Genomic DNA, 26,361 nt, shown 5'->3' with positions numbered 1-26,361 from the left:
TTACATTTCTAAAAATGCAATTTTGTAACCCACAGCTATAAATAACACATTTAACTTAGGCCAGTTACTTTCCTATGGTATGTTTTCAGAGGAAAAAAAACCCTTAACATTTGGACAAAATTTAACTAGCATTTATGGTCAGAAGTATTCTGAATCAACTACCATTTCTGCTCACTTCAGGACTGACATGTAAAAAACATGAAAAATGAAGAATTACCATAAGACAGCATAGTAACCTACCTTGGGGACTTTGAAGGGCATCATGTTCTCATTAATCTCTTTTTTCTTCTTTTTTTGGGTAAAGATAACAAAGAACCACCTGAACACAGTTTTTAAAAAAATTTATTTATTTTTGCATGGGCACACATGCACGCATGAGAGAGCAGGAGTAGGGGGAGGGGTAGAGGAAGCAGCAGATCTCCCTCTAAGCAGGGAGCTTCAGCAGGACTCCATCCCAAGACCCTGGGATCATAACCTGAATTGAAGGCAGACACTTAACCAACTGAGCCACATGGGTGCCCCTACATGAACACATTTTAGAGCTAGAGCAGAGCCATTATGAAAGTTAAAACTGATCCCCCCCACCCCCGGCAGCATTTAAACACACTCGTATTCAGAAGCCATACTTGAGTAGAGATTTATTTTGAAACAAGGTTTTTTTTGGCAGGGTGGGAGGTTGCATCTTCTGAAGCATTTTATGAGGTTTAAATCATCAATCAGTCTTCAAGACAACTTCTGTATGATTCTGAAGAGTTAGAGGAATCTGAGGGCATCCAAGGAAAGAAAGTGAAGATTCAGCTTATTGGTCTCAACTCTGGGCTCAGAGAGGTATTCAGCATGCCTGTCTACCTAATTTGGGGGGGGGGGCGGGGCGGAAGTTCAGTGCAAAATGAAAATGGTAGGCCCCATGTCCAAAAGGATGAAGAATTACAAGATGGTAATGGTAGAGCATTAAAGCAATCATGGGGCTCTTCTGAGAAGGGGGTTCTGTGTGGCTCACTGCAGAGGTCACATGTCTGTGTCACCGAGTCTCCTTTCAGGTTTCCTTCAGGGTTGCAAAGCTCAGTTTATCTGCATAGGAAAAGACTGGTGATTCAGAACAGAAACTGTGAAAGCAAAGGATTTTTATATGGAGCCTGTGTTTACACTTTTTGGCAAATCAAGAATGTTGAGTGATATATATGGTATATGCGGTATAAATGAGAAGCACCACAGCAATAGAAGTTTTTCTCTATTAGAAAGTTCACATAAATGCTTGGAGAATATTAAAATAAAATTTTTTTTAATATTTTTTTTATTTATTTATGACAGTCACAGAGGGAGAGAGAGAGAGGCAGAGACACAGGCAGAGGGAGAAGCAGGCTCCATGCACCGGGAGCCTGACGTGGGATTCGATCCCGGGTCTCCAGGATCGCGCCCTGGGCCAAAGGCAGGCGCCAAACCGCTGCGCCACCCAGGGATCCCTAAAATAAAATTTAATAAGGTCTTTTGGAAACCATATTACCCACATAATTCCATAAAGGGGGTCACGCCTCATCAGCACATTATTTGGTAACTCAAATAATACACTTTACCCATGTTATGTAGTATTTATTCTAATGCAATTAAAGCTTTTGCTTATTTTTTTTCTCTTACTCATAGGTCTGTGAACTCTTGGAAGAATTGACTATCTTGTTATAACATCAAGAACTAGTACTCAGTTTGGTACAGAGTGGTTGCTCAAGAAATATTTGAAGAATGAATACTTGAATGAGTGAGCGAGTAAATGAACCCACTCTCAGAACAAGGTTGTTATTTATAGGACACATTTAATATGCATAAATAGTTTTAATCTTTGGGACGAAAACTGTCTTTCTTTTGTTATTATACACATAATACATCCATATGATGACATCAGTGATGTCTACTCCTAATAGACAATGCTTTTGTTTATGTCCCTTGAATTCAAACTTGGGTCTTTCTTTCATGATAGGCTGCATCCATACTGTGACTCTGCTCCTCATTCCCTCTGAGTCACCTCCGGTACTGTCTAAGTACTCCTGAAGCTGCCTGCGGCCCCACAGCCTGGCACAACTCATCAGAACTTTGTGTGTGGTTGAAGGAAACAGTGGAAATTAAAATTAAAAAATCATTTGCAAATTGTATTCGTGTAGTGATTGCAAATTATGCTACAGCCTTTGGGAAATCTGTAATGTAAGAGACCAAGGAAAGTATTTAGATTGCTATTCTAACTGGCTTTGCAAACATAACTGGTTTTTATGCAACTGATTTTGCAGGCAATGCTCAAATCCACTGTTTCTGTTTGCTTGTCTGTGTCTCAATCTGGTTTCATAGAAACCCAGGAAAACACTTGAAAACTGTTGTCACAAATTCAAACTGCTTCAGAAAAACCGGTGAAAATCCATCACTGATGTTTGCCGGTACTCTATGAACCCTGGGATAGATTTTGTTATTCTAAGACAAAATAATGAATTGGTTTATCAAAACTAAAACCAAACAACCAATAAACAGACAAAAAAACAACCAAGAAGCAAAACAAGAAATGAAAACAAACTCAGTGGTTTCAATTCCTACTGAAAAAAAAAAAAAAAGGCCTATGGTTGTAGTAAAGGAAGATTCAATATGAACATATATAGTGATGTATTTCCATATGAGAAAGCTCATCTATTCCATGCCATCAGAGAAAATATCCGGGAAAATCATGGGATTCCAATTCAAATTTAAGGTGCAAGTTCAGCCTGGCATCGTAGAAATAAGAAGTTTCTACAGCTGCGTTATGTATTGGACAGAGGGGTTAGCTGTCTCCTGAGTGAAAGAATCCCATATATGAAATTTACAGTGGATGGGTTTTATTTAAAGAATAGATAGTTTTAGCAGAGTTCACACCTATTTTTCCATTTCCCTAATTGTAATGGATTCAATATCTACAAAAATATGTTGAGATGTAATGGATTCCATAATATAATATCTACAAAAATATGTTGAGAAATTGAAAATATGTTTGAATCTGCAAACAAAAATAAAAACAGAACCAAATTTTCAGTTTCCTGTCCAGCATGGAGGGAACTTACAAGTTGTCAATCTGTGCTAACACAAGTAAAAAGCTGAACAAACTGGAAAATAAACTCTTTTTAGATCTGTCAGAGATGTTAAGCCACAGGACAAACTGCTATCTCTAAAACTGGGCAGAGAAGACAGACAGATAAATACAGATAATCTCACAGTTTACCAGAGTGGAAATCCACTGCAAAAGAACTCCACAGAAACCAGTACCACAATAGCAAAACTGGGACTGAACCTGAATTCCAGAGGCTCAGTGTAGACAAGCATGAAAGATGAAGACTCCAGGGGAACCCAGTGGCTAGGGGCTCCCACACGCACTTTTGTGTTTTAACTACAGAAGCTCTATCAAGTCCTCATAGTAAAGATCTGAGAAAAATCCCCTCAGACTTCTGGCTGGAGGTAGGAGGAAAGTAGCTATTTCAAAATAGGTCTGATGTTCTGATCTACTTGATAAAGCCTGTCTTTAAGAGAAATAATTTTACCAGAGCCTAACTTACTGGGGATTTATCAGAATTTAACTGACTTGAAGGAAGGGAAAAATTCAACTTAGCTTGTTCTAGTCTTCCACATAAGTAAGTTTTATACTATCTCCTGCCTCCTGTGGCCATCCTGTACCACCAAAGGGGTTGAAAACAAAACAACTCAGAGCCATATACTCACTAAAAGACTAACACTCAATTATAGGACTATAGAATAATTCCCACACCTTACCAGGATATTACTGAAGGCCTATTCATCACAGTTCCTTTTACTTAGTACATGTCTTTTTCCACCGAAAAATTTGCACACAGATGTTTATAGCAGTTTTGTTCATAATTGCCCAAGCTCAGACACAACCTAGATGTTCTTCAGTAGGTGAATGGTTAAACAAATTGTAATACATCCAAACAATGGATTATTTAAAGCTAAAGAGAAAGGAGATAGTAAGCCATCAAAAGATATGGAGGAAACTTAAATGCATATCATTAAGAGAAAGAAGCCAATATATCAAGTTGCTACCTATCTGACCTTCTGGAAAAGACAAAACTATGGAGACAGTAAAAAAAAAAAAAAAAAAAAAAAAAAAAATTTCAATGTTTGCCAGAACTTAGAGGGCAGGAAGGGTTAAATAGAGCACAGAGAATTTTTAGGTCTGTGAAACTATTCAATATGGTATATTATAATGATGGATACATATGATAACACATTTTTCAAAACTCTTAGAACATACACCACCAAGAATAATAAACCCTAATGTAATAAAACTTTGGAAATAAGAATGAGTAGGTTCATTGATGATAAGTTCATTGGAGGTTTATTGATTATAACAAATGTACCAATTGGTTGCTGGATATTGACAAGTGGGGGAGTTTGTGTGTGTGTGGAGACAGGGGTACATGGAAACTCTGTATTTCCTGTTCCATTTTGTTATGAACCTAAAACTGCTCTAATATATATATATATATAATATAATAATTTATAATATATATATTTTTAAGACCCACTCCAAAAAAAAAAAAAACACCAAATGACTCTGACCAAGAAGATAAATATTTTCTCACCAATATTAGACAAGAAAGGATGGGGACACCTGGGTGGCTCAGCGGTTTAGTGCCTGCCTTCAGCCCAGGGTGTGATCCTGGAGACCTGGGATTGAGTCCCACATCCGGCTCCCTGCAAGGAGCCTGCTTCTCCCTCTGCCTGTGTCTCTGCCTCTCTGTTTCTCTGTGTGTGTGTGTTTCTCTTATGAATAGATAAATGAATAATCTTTATAAAAAAAGACTTTTAGAAAAGAAAGGATGACAAATTTAAAAACAAGTTAACATATCTACAACTCAGCTGGATCTTAAAAAGATTATTAGTGTAAAACTTGGAAAATAAATGATTCAGACTTCTGATAAAGACGGAATAGCAGCAGTAGATAAACTGTCCTGTCTGAACAGCTAAAAACAGGCAGAATCTGTGAAACAACACGAAGGAAGAACAAAGAAGTTGACCCCACAGTTGCCCTATTTATTGTCTGGAGAAAGTTTCCAAACTATAAGGTAGGGAAAGGAATCTTGGGATCTACAAAGTAAGGAGATAACAGCTAAACTATCTTCTTTTGTATATAAACTCATATGCTTTTCTGATTAGTTATTCCCCAATTATTTCACTCCTTTTTGTTTTTTTAATCAGGCATTCCCATCTTTCTTGGTTTATTATCAACACATTGAGTTAGGAAACATAAGCTTTGCTAAAATCACTAGGAGACTCCTAATAACTAATTAAAATATGAAATTACCTAAAAGCAAAGTTAATGGAATGATAAAGCCATGAAATCTAGCACATTTTTTAAAAAATAATTTCTTCACAGCTTTATTAACTAATGTTGCTTGAAATCAGATATTTATATACAAGTTTTTTTAAATAAAAAGCTCGCAGAAAATAAGTGAATAGTAATCTCCAAGTATATGAATTAAGTAAGTCAAGTCGCAACCTTGGAGGAAACAAGTAAGTCTCACACTTTCAGTTTGAACCCAAAACCCAAGGCAATCCCACTATCTTATGGTAACACCTTCATTTTAAATTTCTTTTCTAAATTGGTTTACCAAGTAGAAAACTAAGTATTTTTAGTGTATATAATTTTAGTGTATATAATTACAAAATGTGACTATAGGTTATATAGGTAATATAGGTTATATAGGTTATATAGGTAATGGGGGCTAAGGAATGCACTTGCTCTGATAAGCACCAGGTGCTGCATGGAAATGTTGAGTCACTATATTCTATACCTAAAACTATGTTAACTTTCTGGAATTTGAATAAAAAAAATAAAAAATTAAAATAAGTTAAAAAAATAAAAAAATAAAATTTCAATTACATTTATTCTACATATGTATATTATATATATTATATGTGTGTATATATAATACATAATATATAATATACATATATTACATGTATATAATACATGTATTATGTGTATATATATAATATACATATATATCATGTGTATATATAATATACATATATAGAATAAATGTGAAAGTTTCACATATATATAAATATATATACACACACACACACAAATTTTTTTTTTTTTTTGAGAGAAAGACAAAGAAAGTGTGAGCAGCGAGTAGGGGCAGAGGGAGAGGGAGAGAGAGAAATCCAAGCAGGCTCCACATTTAATGAAGCCCAATGTGGAGCTTGATCTCAGAATCCTAAGATCATGAAGATCATGACTTAAGCTGAAATCAAGAGTCAGACACTTCACTACCTGAGCCACCTGGGCACCTCTAAAATGTTTTTTGTAAATATATGTATATTTTGTGCATGTATGTATGTGATTTGTAAGTATGTGTGTGTGTGTATGTGTATACACATTTCATACTTTCTAGGTTTGCAGTGAATTCAGTTTTTCTCCCCAATCTTCTAATTCAAGGCACTGATTCTTTTCCCTACAGTTTTATTTATTTATTTATTTATTTATTTATCTGCTCTAGCACCATTTGATATTTTGTACTGGCAGTACTTAAATTTCTCACCTCTGGGTATTTTTGTTTTTGTTTTTGTTTTCCCCTCATTTCAACTTATTTTCAATCTCATTGTCTTCTTAAGTCATTTTAACTTCATAATTTTTTTCTCCATGAAATGTTCTTGTTCTCTAAACATTCTTCTTTGTCTTAGGCTAAATCCTATACAAAAGCATAATAAGTGGGAAATATCAGAAAGAGAGACAGAACATGGAAGACTCCTAACTCTGGGAAACGAACTAGGGGTGTGGAAGGGGAGGTGGGCGGGGGGTGGGGGTGATTGGTGGCGGGCACTGAGGTGGGCATTTGACGGGATGAGCACTGGGTGTTATTCTGTATGTTGGCAAATTGAACACCAATAAAAAAATTATTATTAAAAAAAAGCATGATCTCCAAGATATTCTAGTGTCTTGTAAAGTTTTTAATAGGTCTTTCTGTTTGACGTCTTAAATTCACCTTTTATTTACTTTCTAGTAATAGTTTAACTGAGCCCATTTTCACCCAAAGAATGCATTGCCTTTGTCCCTGTGAGCTAGATAGGATCACATTGCAAAGTTCAAAGGAACTTCTAGTTCTTTTTCTCAAAGACATGAGGCTTGCTCTGGATTCCTCTTTCTCTATCTAGTTGGCTGGAAAATGTCAACAATTGATCTTCCTGCTGGTAGAGATGAAAGCCAGGTGCCAGTGCTAACAGAGACATCTGGCTAGCTTGAGTCCTTGGAAAAGCTCAAGAAATGTCTACTTACTCATAATGACTCTAGAATGTCACATCAGAAAGAAAGAAATTTCTATGTTGACATTTTGGGCTAGATCGTGCTTTGTTGTGAAGGTTGTGCTGTGTGGTATAGGTTGTTTAGTAGCATGCTTAGCCACAGCTACAAGATGCCTATACTACCTCTTCTCATCGCAGTTGTGACTAACAAAAATATTTCCATTTTTTGGCAAATGTCCTCTATAAGAAGAAATTGTCTCTGGTGAAAACCACTAGTCTAAAGACTAACTAATGTAGAAATTACTACCTGTAAATAGGTTGATGCCTTTAAAAAACTCTTAAAACATGGCATTCGCTTAGGTGTTGGGTGGAAGGAAGTGAGTGAAGCGGCATGAAGACTGGAAGGTGCTGATCATTTTTCTGCAGTGGCATTTGGTAAAAACGACTGCCTATGGGATTGTGGTAGGGAGAACACATTTCTATAGAGCCTAAAGCTACAGAGAAAGTGTTTAGAAAGAGGCAGAATGGGCAGCCCGGGTGGCTCAGCGGTTTAGCGCCACCTGCAGCCCAGGGCGTGATTCTGGAGACCCAGGATCCAGTCCCACGTCAGGCTCCCTGTATGGAGCCTACTTCTCCTCCTGCCTGTGTCTCTGCCTCTCTCTCTCTCTCTCTATGTGTCTCTCATGAATAAATAAATAAAATCTTTAAGAAAAAAAAAAAAAAAACAAAGAGGCAGAATATCAGTTGTCACAAGCTGTTTTAAGCAAAATGCTACAACAAAATAATGTGCATATCCAGGAACAATCTCCCTTGTTCCCTGAAACATCAATTGGCTAATACACCAGGCAAGTGAGCTCTCTCATGGTTGGAAAAGCTAACTGTCCTAGTCCCACAAACCACAAGAGAAAGACTATCACAGTTTTACTCAAAGGGCTCCCATTTGGACTTCTCAGCCAAAAATATGAGGCATCATCGGCAAATATCAGGTTATAGGTGTTGCCTTCCCACTCCTGCCTGCTTTTTTTAGAGGCCCACAGGTCTTAAAATGAAGAAAAAGAAGTGAGCCCAGAGGAGGAAGAAACAAAATTAGAAGACATTTTTGGGTGAGCTTCTTTCACACAGAGATCTGGATTTTTCACAAAGTTGAAAAGTCAGTAGCCTGGCCTTTAAAGGTTTTCAACTGTGTAATATATGAAGAAATCCTTGATTTCTCATAACTGCACCAGCAGAGAGGAAGCCAAAAGAGCTGTGCAGTGTCATAATGTGGCCCAACTCCCCAACATCTGCTTCTGAGATGGCATGGAAGATTAGGAAACAAGGAAAATTTCCCAGGTGACCAAATGTGGGGTGAAGAAAGGACAATGAATAATAAACTTCCTCCCAGAGAATGAAACCAGTCTAACTACGGAAGTTCTTGCCAGATCGGAGAGCTTTTGAAATTCTGAGCCAGCACCATTTATTTCACAATTGTGGTTAACAAATGACTTTTTCAGGTGAGGGTTTTTAATTGCAGCTTTCCTATTTCTCTTCCACCCTTTTATGTTGAGTGCGTACAGGTGTCAGAGGAAGGAGAAAAATAAATGACTCCCCTTTTCTGTTCACCAGACTGTTGGGCTCCCCACTGGATCACATGGAAAAGATTGTGCATCACCCAGAGATACTCAACTTTGAGGAGGATGCAGTAACTGGACAAGACCTTTGATTATACTTCTTGGAGAAAGTATGTTTTCTTTATGCAGGAAAGACACACAGATTCTTGTACATGGGTATGGGGTGGCCAGAGTGATAGTCTATCAGAAGACATTACTGTCCTCTCAGTATTTATCACCCCTCCACCTCCTTTTAGCAATAGAATCTATTGTTTTTTTAGTTGAGTACAAGGCACCCAGCTACAGAGAATACATTCCCAAGTCTCTCTTGGAAAATCGGCCTCATCACACAACTAATTGACAACAGAATGCATAATAGCCAACAGAAGAAAAATTCCTGAAACTTTTGGGTCATGTATGCAAAAGAAACATTGCCTTTCACTAAGTTCTCCCTTGGACTGGATATCAAATATAGAAGTGCAGACAGACACCTCACATACAGAGATGTATTTATTGACAGTAAAAGATTTGTGTCACTAATTTGCTTTTCTAGATGATTTCATGGAGAAGAGTCCACCTATTTGCCCTGGACTTTTGTGCAAGAGAATAATATGCTATAATCTTGTTTCAATTACAATAATTTTGGTTTTCTTTTTGACTTAAGTCAGTACCAAATACCATATATTATATCTTCTATGGGATTACAATGGAATTATTAATATTTTCCTTTGAAGTTTCACATGTATTAAGATTATATTTAAGTTTAATCATTCAAGATGTTGAATTTATAGAATTGATCTGGTGCTATGGGACATAGGTCATTATAACTGGGATAAATTACTCTGCATTTTTACTCTTAATTGTTAACAGCATTGCCCGATGCCAGCTCTTTGTCTACAGAACTAGGCAAAATGTTTTCTGATAACTGTTTTCGTTTCTTTTGCATTTCTGAGTATTTTCTTATTCTACTTCCTAATATGGAAGAGTTTTTATATCTCTTTCTTTTTCATGACTATACACATATTTTTAAAGATTTTTTTAGTTACAATAATAATATATTAATAAATAAATAAAAATCTATTAAACAGTATCTGCTTTAAAAATAAAACAGTTACTTATTATTTAAAATCTGGATTTAATTTGTAGCTCCCATATATATATATATATATATATATTTACTCTTGTGCATCCCCACACAGACATAATTCCTTTCTTGGGTTTAATTTCTTTCCTTTTTTTAACTTCTTGAGTTTGATAAATACCTGTCATTTCTCTCCCTTCTTATTTAGTAAGAAACTTCCTTTTAGCAGAGCTTTGTTATCCATGAGTTCTTAAATGCAATTATTTTTCTTGATTTATTTGGGCACTTTTATTGTTTAAAAGTTTGTTAGCTTCTACTCCACCCTTCTGCAACAACTTGAGTTTTATCTTGTTTCAAGTAGCAAAAGAATGCTAAAGCTGGAGTGAAATTAAAAATAAAAGAGAGCTTAAGCTTATTCAACTCACTTTAATATGCAATGTAAGAGTATATCCTTCCTACAAATCACAACAGTGAAGTTCAAATGAGATCTTGAAGAGAGCAGGCAAATGTGTGACAGAACCAAATGAGTTGTGTTGTTGTATTGATGTTGAGAGTTCCTGATAGTTGATCACTTGGTCATTGTCTAGGCCTTGGTATAGAGGTAAATTATAAATAAATTCAAGTTAAAATGTAAAGCACTAAGTTGAATTAAAGCCCATGCATGGATAGGAAATAATGGAAAGGAATATTGTCAATTACAAGTTGCTGAGGGCTTCCACTCCAGGAAGGACTTTACCTTCCAGGAGTTCCAGACTAGCTCCTCCTCCAGTGCTCACATGGCTGACCTTATCTTCAGTGCCCCATTTGGCACAGCAAGTAGCAGTGTCTCCACCTCCTATAATGGTGATACAGCCCCTGGAAGTGGCTTTCACAATTTCATCCATGAGGGCTTTTGTTCCCTTAGCAAAGGCATCCCATTCAAATACCCCCACGGGTCCATTCCACACAATTAACTTGGCTTGGGCCACAACTTGAGCATATCTCTTGTTGGTCTCAGGACCACAGTCCAAAGCCACCCAGCCAGCAGGTATGCCTGATGCTACGGTAGCTTGGCCAACCTTTGCATCCTCCTGAAACTTGTCAGCGGTGACAAAGTCAACAGGAAAGGTAATGTTCACACCATTTGATTTGGCTTTAGCCATGATGTCTTTGACAATCTTGGCCCCCTCTTCATCAAAGAGCGATGCACCAATATCCATGTTGTTGAGTACCTTAAGGAAGGTAAAAGCCATTCCACCACCAATTATCATCTCATTGACCTTGTCCAGCATATTTTTGATGAGTTGGATTTTGTCTGCCACTTTAGCTCCACCAAGTATAGCCAGAAAGGGTCTCTCTGGGTTTTCTAAGGCTCTGGCAAAGTAATCCAGCTCCTTTTTCATCAGGAATCCAGATGCCTTCTGAGGCAGGTTCACTCCCACCATAGAACTGTGGGCCCGATGAGCAGTGCCAAAAGCATCATTGACATAGACATCCCCTAGTTTGGATAGTGATGCTCGGAAGCCTTCTATTTTATCTGGCTCAGCTTTAAGCTTATTTCCAGAGGAATCTTGGCCTTTTCCTTCTTCCTCTACATGAAAACGCAGGTTCTCCAGTAGGATAACTGAACCGGTAGCTGGGTTGGCACAGGCTTTCTCCACTTCTGGGCCCACACAGTCATTTAGAAACAAAACATCCTTGCTCAGCAAAGATTTGAGCTCAGCAGCAACAGGCTCTAAAGAATATTTATCTGGCATGGGAACACCATCAGGTCGACCTAGATGACTCATAAGAACTACTGACCTGGCTCCATTATCTAGACAGTACGTGATGCTTGGGATGGAAGCTTTGATTCTCTGGTTATTTGTAATCTGGTTCTTCTTCATGGGAACATTAAAATCTACTCTCATGATGACTCGCTTCCCTTTAACGTCCAGCTTGTCCAAAGTTAACTTCTTAGAAAGAGACATTCTGACTACAAAGACAGAAGCTGAAAGCTAGATCTCAAAGCTGAAGAACCGCTTTACTGCTGCTGAGAGGCTGGATAGATGGTGCTTTCCAACGCCTTTCCCTTGGCCCGCCCCTTTCTTCTCATCACTGTTTAACATAGGGCAGACATTGATTGAACTGGGGAAAAGGAAACTTGGCTCTGTGATTGGCTAATGGTCTTGTCAATCTGGATTTGGAATGTGTGGTCCGTGCAGATTCAAACTGCCAGTGCAGAGCCCTAATCCGGAGTAGTGATATCTGGGTTGGAGGGAGAGGTGGGTAAATAAAGAAACCCTGGATTAAGCGGTTTAGCGCCGCCTGCAGCCCAGGGCATGATCCTGGAGACCCTGGGTCGAGTCCCACATCAGGATCTCTGGGTGGAGCCTGCTTCTCCCTCTGCCTGTGTCTCTGCCTCTCTCTCTCTGTGTCTCTCTCATGAATAAATAAATAAAATCTTAAAAGAAAAAAAAAGAAAAAAAAAGAAGGGTTCTGAGGTCTAAGAATATTGGTGGTTCTCTTTTTCCACATCCCTCTAGACACTTGATCTTATTCTTAAAGCGAAATGAAGTGAAACAAAACAAAAGAGCCTCATCCACATCAAATCTTAATTATATTGAGATAAAAAACTCCAGTGCTAAATAAATAGGTGATTTGAAAAATACAGGTTCTATGACTCCTTGTTTATTAAAGGCAACATAGTATGCTCTGTTAGTGGTATAGCTTGATACCTACCTTTGGCTTTAGATATAGTCTATGGTGAGTGGGAATGATTTGTTTTTATTACCTTGTTTATTCTAAGACTACTGCGAGAATGCGTGGTGGCTTCTTTAGGAGAACCCCATAAGATAAAAAGGATAACAATAAAATACTGAAGGTGATGGTGACTTTTCTTTCCGACTACAAAGTTATAAGACCTTTCACTTTTCTTTTTAGCTCTCTCTTTGATTCATTCACTTGTATAACTAAGAAACTGAGCTGAAAAGAGGAATGATTTCCATGCGGATAAAAATGTTTATTTGAATTGAAAATGAGTGAGAGATTTTATTTTGGAGAAAGAAAACATAACAAATTGGCTTAATAATAAAAACTGGCTTTGTGATTAGTTGATATGGCAGTTTCCCTAAGCTGAATGAACTAAGTATATAGCATGGAGGCTTCAACAAAAATATATTTGAGGCATGACCCAATAAGATGGCTATAATAACGAAAAAGACAGTAAGTGTTGACAGGGATGTGGAGATACTGGAATCCTCACATATTGGTGGTAGAAATGCAAGATGGTGCAGGCACTTTGGGAAACAGTTTGATACTTCCTTAAAATATTAAACATGGAGTTATCATAGGACTCAGCAATTCCACTCTTAGATATGTACTACAATGGTAAAATTATACTCTATACTCTTGTAATAACTAAAGTCCCAAACTCTGACAATAATAAGTGCTGTCAGAGATATATAGTAATAGAAACTCATTTATTGCCGATAAGAATGAGGTATGCCACAGCCACTTGGAAAACAGTTTGGGAATTTCTTGTAAATATAAGCATAGACTTATAATATAATCCATCGATTCTACTCCTAGGTATTTGTTCAAGTACACAGAAAACTTATATTCTCTCAAACTTCTATGTATGAATGCTTAGATCAGTTTTATTCACAATTGCTAAAAAAGAATGCTTTTCAACTGATGACATCTATACAGCTGTAGTTATATCCATACCTACAGTTTTTTTGTGTTACTGAAGTTAAGCTGGAATAAGTTTAACTTTGACAGTTATAAGTTCAGGATATTAAGGGTATTTCCCTTCATAATCACCAACAAAAATAGGTACAGAATATACATATTTTAGAATATTCCTAAAATAAAAGGAAAATGCTATTTTCCTGCATAGATGACACAAAATCATGAGTACAACTTACATGCATTTTACTGACTAAATAAGTCGGACATGAAAGTATGTAGACCTTGTATAATTCCATTCACATGACGTTTGAGAAAAGATGAAACAAAGGGATAGAAAGCATATCAGTGTTTGTCAAGCATTAGAGGAAGATGGAGGTGGCCAACTATTATGGGGATGTAAGGGGAGGTTTTTAGTATGATAAAACTTTTCTATACAGTAATATAGTATTGAGTACAAGTCTAAATCCATAAAATTATACATTATAGAGACTGAACTTTAATGAATGCAAGTAATATAAAATGGACCAGGATGTTCAGAATTCTCAGAGTGGAATGCAGACTCTGACAAACAAGACAAATTGTATTTCAAAATATGGCAAATACCACTAAAGGTGTTGGGATTAAAAAGATCACAAGTAACTTTAGAAAAAAGGTTTCTAAATGATAAAGTTGAAGACAAAAAGAACCATACACAAATGTAATCTTCTTATTGAAAAATTTGTTTATCTTTTTTACTCTTGGAATCTCTGATTTTTACTTCTGCCACATGTTTCTTCGACTTTTAGCCAGAAAAAATTTTCAGTGGTTTAGAAGTTACGGATTAAGTTGGACCTACCTACCTGGATATTTCAAGACAAATTCTCTATCTCAAATTCCATAACTGAATTAATAGCTACTATTACTGTAACTTTGGTTTATAACTAACTCTACACTTTGTTTTCTACATGATTTAGGATATTAGCGCATTTAAAAAAATTAATAGTTTATGTCAGGGAGTATAAAATGTATTTAGATGTAATTTTGTGTAACAACTGAAAGTAGTAGGGACAGATATAAAAGGACAGAGTTTTTGTGTTACTGAAGTTAAGCTAGAATAAATTTAACTTAGACTTTTATAACTTCAGGATATTAAGGGTATTTCCCTTCATAATCACCAACAAAAATAGCTACAGAATATACATAAAAGTAACTGAAAAACAAATTTCACTACAAAAATTAAAGAAGGACCAAAAAATCCTAGTAATGCAGGAAATAAAGGGCAAACAAAATATAAGGCATATAAAAAACAAATAGCCAAATGACAGAAGTAGTCCCTCCTTATCAGTACTTAATTTAAATGTAAATGGGTTGAACTTTAATTAAAAGACAGAGGTTTGCAGACAAAAAAGAACAAGAATAGCTATACTAATACTAGACAACTGACTCTAAATGGAAAAGGATCATAAGAAACAAAGATCTTATATTTTAATAAAAGACAATATAGCAAGAGGATATAAAATTATACACATTTGCACATCTACTAGACCATCAAAATATATGAAGCTAAAACTGGCAGCATTAAAGGGAAATATAGGTAGTTCTCCAACAACAGCTTACATCTATCCTGTGACCCATCAATTCTAATCTTAGATGTCTATCTGAGATAGTTGAAAATATATGATGACAAAGTTTTTACAGGAATGTTCATAGTAGCCAAAAATTTTGAAATATTCCAGGAATAGTCATAAATTGAAATCCTACTTAGAAATGAAATTTACAAACTCTTTTACATACAATAACATTATCATGGTAAATATTAACTCAAAAAGCATCATGGTGTTAAAAGAATTCTTTCATAAATGAGTGCATAACGTGATTCTATCTATATGAAATAACACAAACAAGTTAATCTATAGTGAACAAAAATTATAAGAGTGCATGCATCTGAAGTAGAAGTACGGGAACTTTGAGGGGACATGTGGGAAACTTCTGGGATGACGATACATTTCTGAATGTTAATAGTTTGTGTTACACTTACGTGTTTGTAAAAATCCTCAACAATCTGCAAAATACTTTGAAATGCATCAAATATAATGCATGGATAGAAGGATAGCTATGTGGACGGATACATGGTAAAACATATGTGGCAAAATGTTACTGATAAAATCTGGGTGTTGCATATATGAGTATTTTCTGTGAAGTTCTTTGATTTTATTGTTTATTTGAAAAATTACATGATTAGAAAAATAACTTCTTGATGTTGTTTATTTTGTTGATTAGTAACTTCTCCTGAAGTCATTAAATATTTCTACTTACATGGTGAAGAACAGGACTACAAAAAAGAGCAACTTTTTTTTTAAAGTTGAGGTTGCTTATAATACATTTTTAGAATTTATAGTAGTACTTGTGTGTGCAGTTATGTAATTTTCTGGAGTTACACTTAAATCCCAAGTGCAAACATGGAAGATTTGCACAGTTGAATATATTGTGTTTGTAGTTTCATGAGAAAGATACACAGTTGGTGTTCTTTAAAAATAAGTTTCAGAAGCTAGAGGTAGATTCAGTATGTTTACTAAGGCCTTATACATTTTCAGCTAGAACTAAAAAAAAAAATTGCCCTGGAAATGTATGGAACAGAAGGCTTGAGTCCTATTTCTGGAGTGATTCAAAGAAGGTAGCAGTGCAGAATGAAGCCTGAACTACCATTTTCTTTTTTTTTTTTTTAATATTTTGTTTATTTGTTCATGAAAGACAGAGAGAAAGAGGGAGGCAGAGAAGGAGGGAGAAGCAGGCTCCCCACAGAGCAGGGAGTTCGATGTGGAACTTGATCCCAGCACCCTGAGATCACGATCTGAGCCGAAGGCAGATGCTTAATCAACTGAGCCACGCAGGTACTCTGAATCATTATTTTCTCAGCCTGATTTGCTTTTAAGGAAAGTCAACTTTTGCTAAATATTAGGAGCTACTATGAATAATAGAAATGTTGAATCAGAAAGTGCAGAGTTCATGTAATACTTAAACACATTTAATTTTTGTCATCATTTAACTTCTAAATATGTATGGTTCTGGCATTGATAGCATTTCATTGATTTGTTTATAAGTCACTAATAGTGACTTACATTATACCTTAGATGAAATTAATGAACCATTGATACCATTCCAAGGTTACCATGCTTCACTAGCTTATACTTTGAAACACTTGAATTGTGTTTTATTGTGTCCATGTTTTATTTGTGGAAGATGTTAACAGTGCATAGCAAGGAGTTTCTATTTTTAGAAAAAAAGTTTAATAGTTGCTTGTAGGAGTGAAAAGTCTAGCCAGTGTGTGTAGGAGACCCTCAAGGGAGGCCTCCTTGCCACTTTCACTCCTTCTGTCTCACACATTGCTTCTTTTCTCCCAACCCCACGTTTACTTTCTAAACTTCCCTCCACAATGAAACATGATCTTTTCTGTCAATACTACTTCACTGGTGCAGGATTTATTTTTGGAATTTTTTTGCAACCTGAATTCTTTGGTCTGCATTTATTTGTGAGGGGATGGGGTACTGGTGATGGGCATTAAAGAGGGCACATGATGTTATAAGCATGAGGTGTTATACACAAGTGATAAGTTATTGAACACTACATCTGAAACCAAGTATGTACTATACATTGGCTTGTTGAATTTAAATTAAAAAAATTACATGAAAATGTCCAGTCTTGCATGAGTCATCCATGTCAAAGAGATAATTTCTGCCACAAAAAGCTGCATGGGTCAATAAATCAGTCATTATAGTGATAAATACGATCTGGTTGTTCCGAGTATTAATAGACAATAATTGTAATTCTTAGGTATTGAAGACCAAACCATGAAACATGCTGCCCTGCGTTGACATCTTTTTATAAGGACAATTCACAGTGTGCCCTCCACTGAGCTTCCTTTTCTGTCATGTAACAACATCAAACACTGAAGATATTTTCTCCCTAAATTAAAAATTCTGATGGCATGACCCCACTTACAGGTCAATTTGAAATGTCTTCTTAAAATCTAGTCTTCATCTATTTTTACAAACCTTTACATCATTCTGCCTTTCTTGGGGAAGTTTTCTTGGTTTTGCTTATGAAAATATCCTCTATTTTTTTAGCAAGTCCTTAAATGGCTACTAGCCTGAGGGCTTTTGCCCTTAATGGTGACTGAACTCTATCATGTGAAGATTTCATTACAGATTATTAAATGTTGGAGATATTTTAAAAATCCTATGAAAATTGATACATGTTATGGGTAGAATCCATTAATATTTCTAGTAGGATGCCTTTGAAAAATTTGGAGCGGTTTATCTTAACTTCACCTGTCGACTTTACAATATACATTCCATTATATTATACACAGAGTTTTTGGTGCTGACCTGACCAATAACCTACAGTCATTCAAATCATTTTAGTTACTAATTGTTATGAATTAAAAATAAAGCAATCTCCCTTTTAAAGAATGTTTTTAAATAATAAATGAAGTAGTAAATTTCCTTTTGATACTAGCAGCAAACTACTATTTTTGCATTCTAAAAAATGTCCCAGAGCACTTAGGATCATTCTAAAAGATTAAATAGGGGCAGTGCAATGCAATGTAACTTTTTACAGAGTACAGGATTAGTTTAAAAATAATTCACACAGTAACATCATGCACAGATTAGAAATGCATACATTTTAAAGTATATTCTTTTGTTTTGTATATCATTCTATTGTCTCTCCATCTAGTCATCTCTACTTCTAAAATAATTCTGTTATGTAAAACTTACTATTTCACATTTTGTTTTTATAATCTGATTTTTTTTATAGAACATGCAAAGGACACACAAATATGGCCAAGATTAAATGGCTAAGTTATCTAAATAACAAATAGTTAATTTTTTTAAAAAAATTTATTTATTTATGATAGTCACACAGAGAGAGAGGCAGAGACATAGGCAGAGGGAGAAGCAGGCTCCATGCACCGGGAGCCCGACGTGGGATTCGATCCCAGGTCTCCAGGATTGCGCCCTGGGCCAAAGGCAGGCGCCAAACCGCTGCGCCACCCAGGGATCCCCCAAATAGTTAATTTTTAAAGAATTTTCACATTCTGAATTCTTACACATCTCTGTTTTTAATCATTAATTGTGGAAAGCACTTAATAAGACAACTCTTGATGAGACGGCTGCTATAGGAACTTCAATTACAATGAGATTAATAAGACATTATTAAAAAGACATTATAAGTACTAAATAAATAAGACAAAGCATCACCAGTTCAAAGTAATCCCCCCCCCCAAAAAAAGATTGATGTGTTTCTAAGATTAGGTTTTGTTTCATTTTCCCTGAAAAGTCCAAATTACAGATACTGTCATCCTGAGTAACAAGAAAATTGTATTCTGAAAGTTATATTTTTAAAAGATGTTCCAAAAGGAATACATCAATTGAAATTTTATTAAGAGACATTAGAAGCCAGAGAGTTTAAAATCATAATGTTATTTTTAACTTATTAGTAACTTTGGAGTGGTTTTCTAAAGCTATTTCAATTTTTTAAAAAATTTACCTTTAAGCATATTTTGTTATTCTAAAATAAAATAGAGTTATTTCATCAAAACCAAAAAAATTGTAAGTAGCTGCTTATTTGTCTTCTAATACACAAACTCAGGAGATTCAATTTACTATATAAATTTGTACTAATGCATAGCTCAAAAATTTTAATAGAAAACAAAAATATGTGATATCTCTGAGCCTTTTATTTTTATATATGTATTTATTTATTTAGAGAACAAAGCATGCACAAGCAGGGGGTGGAGCAGAAGGAGCGGGAGAGAGAGAATCTCAAGCAGACTCCACACTGAGCATGGAAGCTGTCATGGGACTGGATCCCACCACTCTAAGATCATGACTTGAGCCAAAACCAAGTATCCAACACTTAACCTGTTGAGCCACCCAGGTGCCCCAAAAGCTTTCTGTTTCTTAAGGCTACTACGTTATCATAGTTGTGGTGAATCTGATAGAGTTGCATAATACAAACATATTTAACAATTTAAAAACTATATCTGGGATCCCTGGGTGGCTCAGCGGTTTGGCGCCTGCCTTTGGCCCAGGGCGCGATCCTGGAGACCGGGGATCGAATCCCACGTCGGGCTCCCGGTGCATGGAGCCTGCTTCTCCCTCTGCCTGTGTCTCTGCCTCTCTCTCTCTCTCTCTCTCTATCATAAATAAATAAAAATTAAAAAAAATAAAATAAAAAACATGCTGAAGATTTAGCCATAGAGAAGGGGTACAGGTGAGGAAGGAGATTATTGTAGTTTGCATAAGCTCCAGCTGAAGGAAAGACAAATAAGAATGTATCTTTTTTTTGTTCGTCTTTTTGTGTTTTTTTAAGAATGTATCTTTGTATCTCCAGCATAAACTAGGAAAATTGGGAGTTATTAAATCACTCCAGGAGACAAGGACAATTGGTTTTAAGATCCAAGCTCAAAAGAAATAGTTTTGAAGAATATGTACATTCAAGTGAGCAGACATCAGTAATTTCTGTACAAGATGGAAATGTGAATTGATTTCAGTTTTAGGTCAGAAGAGGGTTATAATATCCTAGGGTAGTACAAGAATATTATAGTGAATGATAAATTCATCCATTGAAGGACACTTGGGTTGCTTCCACCTTTTTGCTATCATAAATAATGCTGCTATGAGCCTGATGGTAAGAATATCTGGTCTACTCCTTGCTTTCAATTCTTTTGCATATAATACCTGGCAGTAGAATTGTTGGATCATACAGTAATTTTATGCTTAATTTTTTGAGGAATTGGCATATTGTCTACCACAGTGATTATATAATTTTACGTTCCCAACAGCAGGGCTCAATGGTTCCAACTTCAACAAATCCTAGCCAACAATTGTTGATAAAATTTGTATATGCACATGCGTATCTGGAAGTGATGGAAACCAGGCAGAGAAAATAAAATTGACAGAGGAAGGTGACTTGATGATTGCCATTTTTCCTATTTACTGTTAGTTTGTTTTTCTTTGGAGATAGTTGAATTTTAGATCTACTTTCTATTTTAGAAATTCCAACATTCATTTTTTATGGGATATAGGTGATGAGTAGAGGGAAAGTATAGGTAAAAAAGAAGAGGCATTGATTACTTTGTAATGAATAGGACAATGTTCAAAAGGAACTTGAATATTGATATTCTGTACATAGGCTGTGGGCTGTGCATAAGACTCATTTCTCGATCATGTTACCTAGTATATCCAGGGATGATCAAAATCATGTGTTAACTTTCCCTGACTCATTCTTACTGAAACAAGAAAGCCTAGTTATGAATTTTCCCTAAGAACCACAAATGGCTATCATTGACCCCGACTCATTCTCTTTTTCCTTCAAACTCAAGTGGAAAATCAATAACATAATGATGTTTGCTTGGTTATATTTATATTTTATATAAATATCAAAGGATGTAGGGTAATAAACACCATGTAGTGTTAGCATAAAGACATACATATAGACTATTGGGAAGGATAGAAAACCCAGAAATAAACTGTTATATATATTGTCAAATGATATTCAAAAAGAGTCCCAAGCCTTTTAATGGGGGAAAAACAGTGTTTCCAAGAAACAATATTGGGGAAACTATATGTCCCTATGCCAAAGAATGAAGTCCTCCCTGACCTTATACCATTTAAAAATTAACTCAAAATGTATCAACAACCTAAATATAAGAGCAAAACTGAATAAGAAAAGGGTTAAGGTATAGGCAGGGAGAGATAAGGGGCCCTTGACTAGGCTCTAAAAGAGTGAACTAGAGATAAGATCTATTTCCTACCACATGGCCCCAGATGTTAGGGATTATTTTCCTTTAGCAGGTACAGTGTGATCACAGAAAATGACCAAACCTCAAAGAAGTAAGTCATGAAGGGTGTTATCAATTGTCCTTGCTCAAACAAAGACAGCAAAAGAATCTCAAAACCACAAGCTCTCTGATCAAGTTTTCAATAAAATATCAGCCTAAAAACCTTCAGTGGCAACCCTGCCAGGACTCCCCTCACTTCTGAGAGGTTTTTCTGTATTCTTGCTTAGTAAAAACTCTATTGTTGTATTCTCTTCTTCTTTCACAAGATTCATTCTTTGACTCTGTGAGACAGGAACCTAGCTTTCTTGCTTCAAAACTGTAAAACTTTAGAAGAAAATGGGGGAGAAAATTTATGGCATTGACTTGGTAATGATTTATCAGATATGAGGCTGAAAGCACAGGCAACAAAATAAAAATAGATAAATTGGATGATATCAAATTACAAATTTCTGTGTAGTAAAGGACACAATAAACAGAGTGAAAATGCTACCGATGGAATGGGAAAAATTATATGCACAAAAAAAAAATAGATCTGAGAAGGAGTTAGTATCCAGAACATATAGAGAACTCCTGCAACACAACTACAATTAAAATTTTTTAAAAATCTTGGGGCACCTGGGTGACTCAGGCAATTAAGCATCAAACTTCTGCTCAAGTCATGACCTCAGAGTCCTGAAATCAAGCCCTGGGTCAGGCTACCCTGCTTAGCAGGGAGTCTGCTTCATCCTCTCCCTCCACCCCTTCCTCTGCTTATGCATACACACACATGCTCGTGCTCTCTGTCTCTCAAATAAATAAAATCTTTTAAAATCTGAGTAACATGTAGAATTGTTGAATCAGTATTATACACATGAAACTAATAGAACACTGTACATTAATTATACTAGAATTAAAAATAAATTTTAAAAAATGGGCCAATGACTTGAATAAACATTATCCAGGGAATACATACAAAATGGCTGATAAGCCCATGAAAGATGTGCAATATCACAAATCATTAGGGAAATGCAAATCAAAACCCCAATATGGTGCCAGCTTATACCCATTAAATTGTTACTAACAAAAAGCCCAAAATATACCAGGTCTTGGTGAGGATGTGTTGAAATTGGAACTCTTGAAAACTTTTGGTAGGAATATAAAAATGTATAATTGCTATGAAAAACAGTATGGTGGTTTCTCCAAAAATTAAAAATAGAACTACCCATAATACAGCACTTTTATTTTTGTGTATAAAAGTATTGGAAGCAGAAACGCAGAGATATTTGCTCACATGTTTAGAGTAACATAATTTGGAATAGCTGAAAGGGGAAAATAAGCCAAATGGCTATTCACAGAATAGTGGATCAACAAAATGTGGTCTATACACAATGGAATATAATTCTGCTTTAAAAAAGAATGATATTTTGACACATAATACAACACGCATGAACACAGATTTCAGGATATTTACTCTGTGAAATAAGCCAATCACAAACGGGCAAATACTGTGTGTTTCCATTTATGAGGTACCTAGCACAGTCAAACTGATAAATAGAGAAAACAGAATGTGGTTCCTAGGAGCTGAGGACCCAGGGAAATAAAGAGTTACAGTTTCATGAGTACAGTTTGAGTTTGGAAGGCTAAACATTTCTGCAGGTGAATGGTGGTGATGAGTGCATTATGATGTGAACATATGTTATGCCACTGAGCATAAATGCCACATAATTTTAAAGTGGTAAATATGATGTACTTTATGGGAATCTCTGTACTATAAAAAAGTAAAGGCTATTATTTTTATTATTTATAAATATGACAAATGTAATTTACAAATGAGACTGACATTTTACAATTTTGTGAATTCCTATAAAATCAAATGTGTAAGGAGAGAAACGCAGTGGGCCAGGTGGACATATGCAATGAGTTGGTAGAATGACTTTTAGTTGTTCCCACCTTTTTGTCATACATGCTTATATCACTTAAACAATGTGTGTATTTTCCAACATACAGGTTGCCTGTATAGAATAGTTAGTTGCTGTGTTCTGATCTAATGATGTCTATTTCTCTTTCTGGAAATATTTAGACTCATAATAATACCTGCCTTCAATTATATCTGACCATGAAACTGGATAATATGCCAAATTCATATTTCTTCCACAAGTAATCTCCAGACTGATTGTGCTCTCCAGACTGGTAAATATTGTTCCAGGATGTTTTCTTATTTTTAGTTTTTGAAGTCCATCACTGATCATATATGCAACATCCTACATAAAAGGAGGCAAATTCAGTAGCATCTCTGCTGGCAATGCCCTCTCTTACAGGTAAGTGAATTTGTGGTGCTCAGATTTGGTGAGAAATTGAGTAGGAGATGATGTGCAAAGTCTGAAATCAAATGAACTAAGTTTTAGTCTCTGTCGCTGCAAGCTGATGGAGAAAGGTAAAAGCAAATGAGAGAAGTCTTTGGGTTGTAACAGGACCCATGACTTGAAAGCAACCACACAAAGGTGTTCATCATGCAAGGACCTTGAGGTAAACATTTGTTCATTTAGCCATTCATTCATGGTGTGGGTTCCTGGTAAAGCATGATATTCAGGAGGGATCTGCCTTCACCTCGGACAAAGACCACATTGCTAATGCACTGCTCCAAGTCTCCACATTGTCTATCACGTTTAGAGTGTTGTAGCCCCTTACTCACCCTTCTACTCCAAACCCAGCGTCCTCCAGCACTGCAGATCCTTCCAGCAGAGTGGCCACAAGTTCCAGTTCAGAAGGCCCAAAATATGTGGAAATCAAATCCAGGGGGTCCACCTGACAGTCATGCCTGCCTTCCTCTGCATTGTGTTTTGTGTCTCTCTCCTCAAAAATACCTCAACTTTTATCTGAACTTTCCACACCAAGGAAACCAAAGCAGCTTAAAAATCTGGGAAAGTATATTTATCTCTTGTTCTTACCACATTAAACATCAGTAGTGGTTGGCTCAGGTATTGAACTGCTTCTGTAGGGCAGGCAATACAATTCTTGAGCAATTTATGCCACCTGAATTTCTGCCTCAGGTCAGGAAATATGAATTTGAATAACTGAAAAGCATGAGATGAGCACATTCTATTCAGAGGGATTATAGAGAAAAGATAAGACAGAGCACAGAAGTTAAGCAAGAAATGAGTACAAAGAGATTGACAAAGAAGGAAAACACATTCCATTAATTCATGCAGGACTTTTCATAGATTTGTAGAGATTTTACAATAAATAAGTTGATACTCAGAGTTCTATCAGTTCATTTTGTGACTATGTAATGTATGGGAATATCTGCAGTTACATTTCCTGACAACTTTTAATTTTGCTATTTTTAAATATTGATCTCATTAATTACAAATAAAGATTTTGCTAGAGCTAAAACTTCAAGGAGTAGGTCCAAAGGAAAACAATGTTGCTTTAAACAGAAATTATTCTCAAATTTAATTTCTTTGAGTATATAGGGAAAGGAAGAATTATTTTATAGAGATGATCATAAATTTTTGTGTGTGTCTCCTTTCAAATTCTGTATAGGATATCAATCTGGAAACACATTCCCAAATTGGAAATCTGCAGACAAGTTAATATGGAATTTTATGGAATATAGATGGATTCAATGTCCAAGGACTAGGAAAGCCATTAACTATTGGCATTATTTTTTAGAAAGTTTGATCTGCTTAATAAATTTAAGAATCCACAGGTAATTTAAAGTATATCTTATAAATGAGCTCTAATTATTTCAAAAGGAATTCCTTTGAGAACATAATAGTATTTTCTCTATTATTGGGAAGAATCTAGAGATCTGCATGTTTACATATACATATAATTTTTTTGCAGTTGTTTGAAAAACTATTGTTTTAAGATAAGAGTGTGCATAGGGAATTAGATAATATTACTACACATTGCTGTGCAGGTTCAACTCCAGCTTCTGCTAACATTCTAATAACAATTATAACAATTTATTTAAGTCACTCTACTTTGGTGGGGTGTGTTACAACTTTGCAGCAGTGGGTAACTTAATTTTTATTCTAATCATTTTTCTGAATATAGACTGTCACGCTTACTTTTCTGTTACTCACTTTCTACATCTTCAACTAGGAGACAAAGATTTCCTGGCTTTGGCAACACTTCTATTGTATATCTCTAATTATAATCACAAAAAGGGGCTCCAGGCTGTTTTGACAGGCTGATGTATTCATGCCCATGTGTACCTAGTAGTTTTTCAAATCCTTGTTCAACTGAACAAAGGGGAAACTTATTTCTAATTATTTATAGTACCTAGAAAATCAGATGGCTCTTATTCACTGGTTCTTGTATTTAGTTTCTGGCTTTTTATAATCAAAGAAAAAGTTGTAATGAACGTTCATGTGCAAATGTTTGTAAGGATATATGATCTCATTTTTCTTGGTTAATTCGTTAGGAGTGGAATGGAAAAGTCTGATGGTTACTTTTTTACTTCTAAGAACCTACCGTTTTCTTTCTTTTTTTTTTTTTTTTAAGATTTATTTATTTATTCATGAGAGAGAGAGAGAGAGAGAGAGAGAGAGAGAGGCAGAGGGAGAAGCAGGCTCCATGCCGAGAGCCCGACGTGGGACTCGATCCCTGGACTCCAGGATCGCGCCCTAGGGCCAAAGGCAGGCGCTAAACCCCCGAGCCACCCAGGGATCCCCGAACCTACCATTTTCAAATATGGTTGCAGCATTTAACATTTCCACCAGCAGGACATTTGAGTTCCAATTTCTATTCTTTCTTGTGGACACTTAGTCTTCTTAATTTTTGTTTCAATGGGTTATAGTTCTATCTCATCATTTAATTTGGAATTCTTGAATAATAAATGATGCTGAATATCTTTTCATGTGTTTATTTCCTGTCTGTGTCTTCTGTGGTGAAGCATTTGTTCAAAACTTTGCAATTTATATATATTTTTTGGTCTTTTTGTTGTTAGACTTTTTATGTAAATC

At 35.7% G+C, this 26,361-nt stretch overlaps 2 protein-coding genes across 3 annotated transcripts in view; both read right to left on the bottom strand.

Moving 5' to 3' along the window:
- Positions 1-24,368, bottom strand: part of LOC144317399 (cysteine-rich secretory protein 2-like) — a 67,188-nt gene extending 42,820 nt beyond the window's left edge. Inside the window, exon 1 of one of the 2 annotated variants that reach the window (XM_077903703.1) lies at positions 24,340-24,368. In XM_077903703.1, coding sequence (XP_077759829.1) covers positions 24,340-24,351 — 12 coding nt within the window. In that variant the 5' untranslated portion in view covers positions 24,352-24,368. The other variant, XM_077903704.1, reaches the window with a different exon arrangement.
- On the bottom strand, positions 643-12,031 carry PGK2 (phosphoglycerate kinase 2). Its single transcript, XM_077903702.1, has 3 exons — positions 10,365-12,031; positions 6,570-6,719; positions 643-763 (listed from the first exon to the last, which is right to left on the bottom strand). Exon 1 carries the CDS (start codon positions 11,886-11,888, stop codon positions 10,635-10,637), a length of 1,254 nt encoding a protein of 417 aa, XP_077759828.1. The 5' UTR covers positions 11,889-12,031; the 3' UTR covers positions 643-763; positions 6,570-6,719; positions 10,365-10,634.
- Positions 24,369-26,361: the final 1,993 nt, after the last annotated feature.

Source organism: Canis aureus, chromosome 7 (genome assembly GCF_053574225.1).
Source record: "Canis aureus isolate CA01 chromosome 7, VMU_Caureus_v.1.0, whole genome shotgun sequence".
NCBI classification, from domain to species: domain Eukaryota; kingdom Metazoa; phylum Chordata; class Mammalia; order Carnivora; family Canidae; genus Canis; species Canis aureus.
This window is presented reverse-complemented; position numbering and strand designations above follow the sequence as displayed.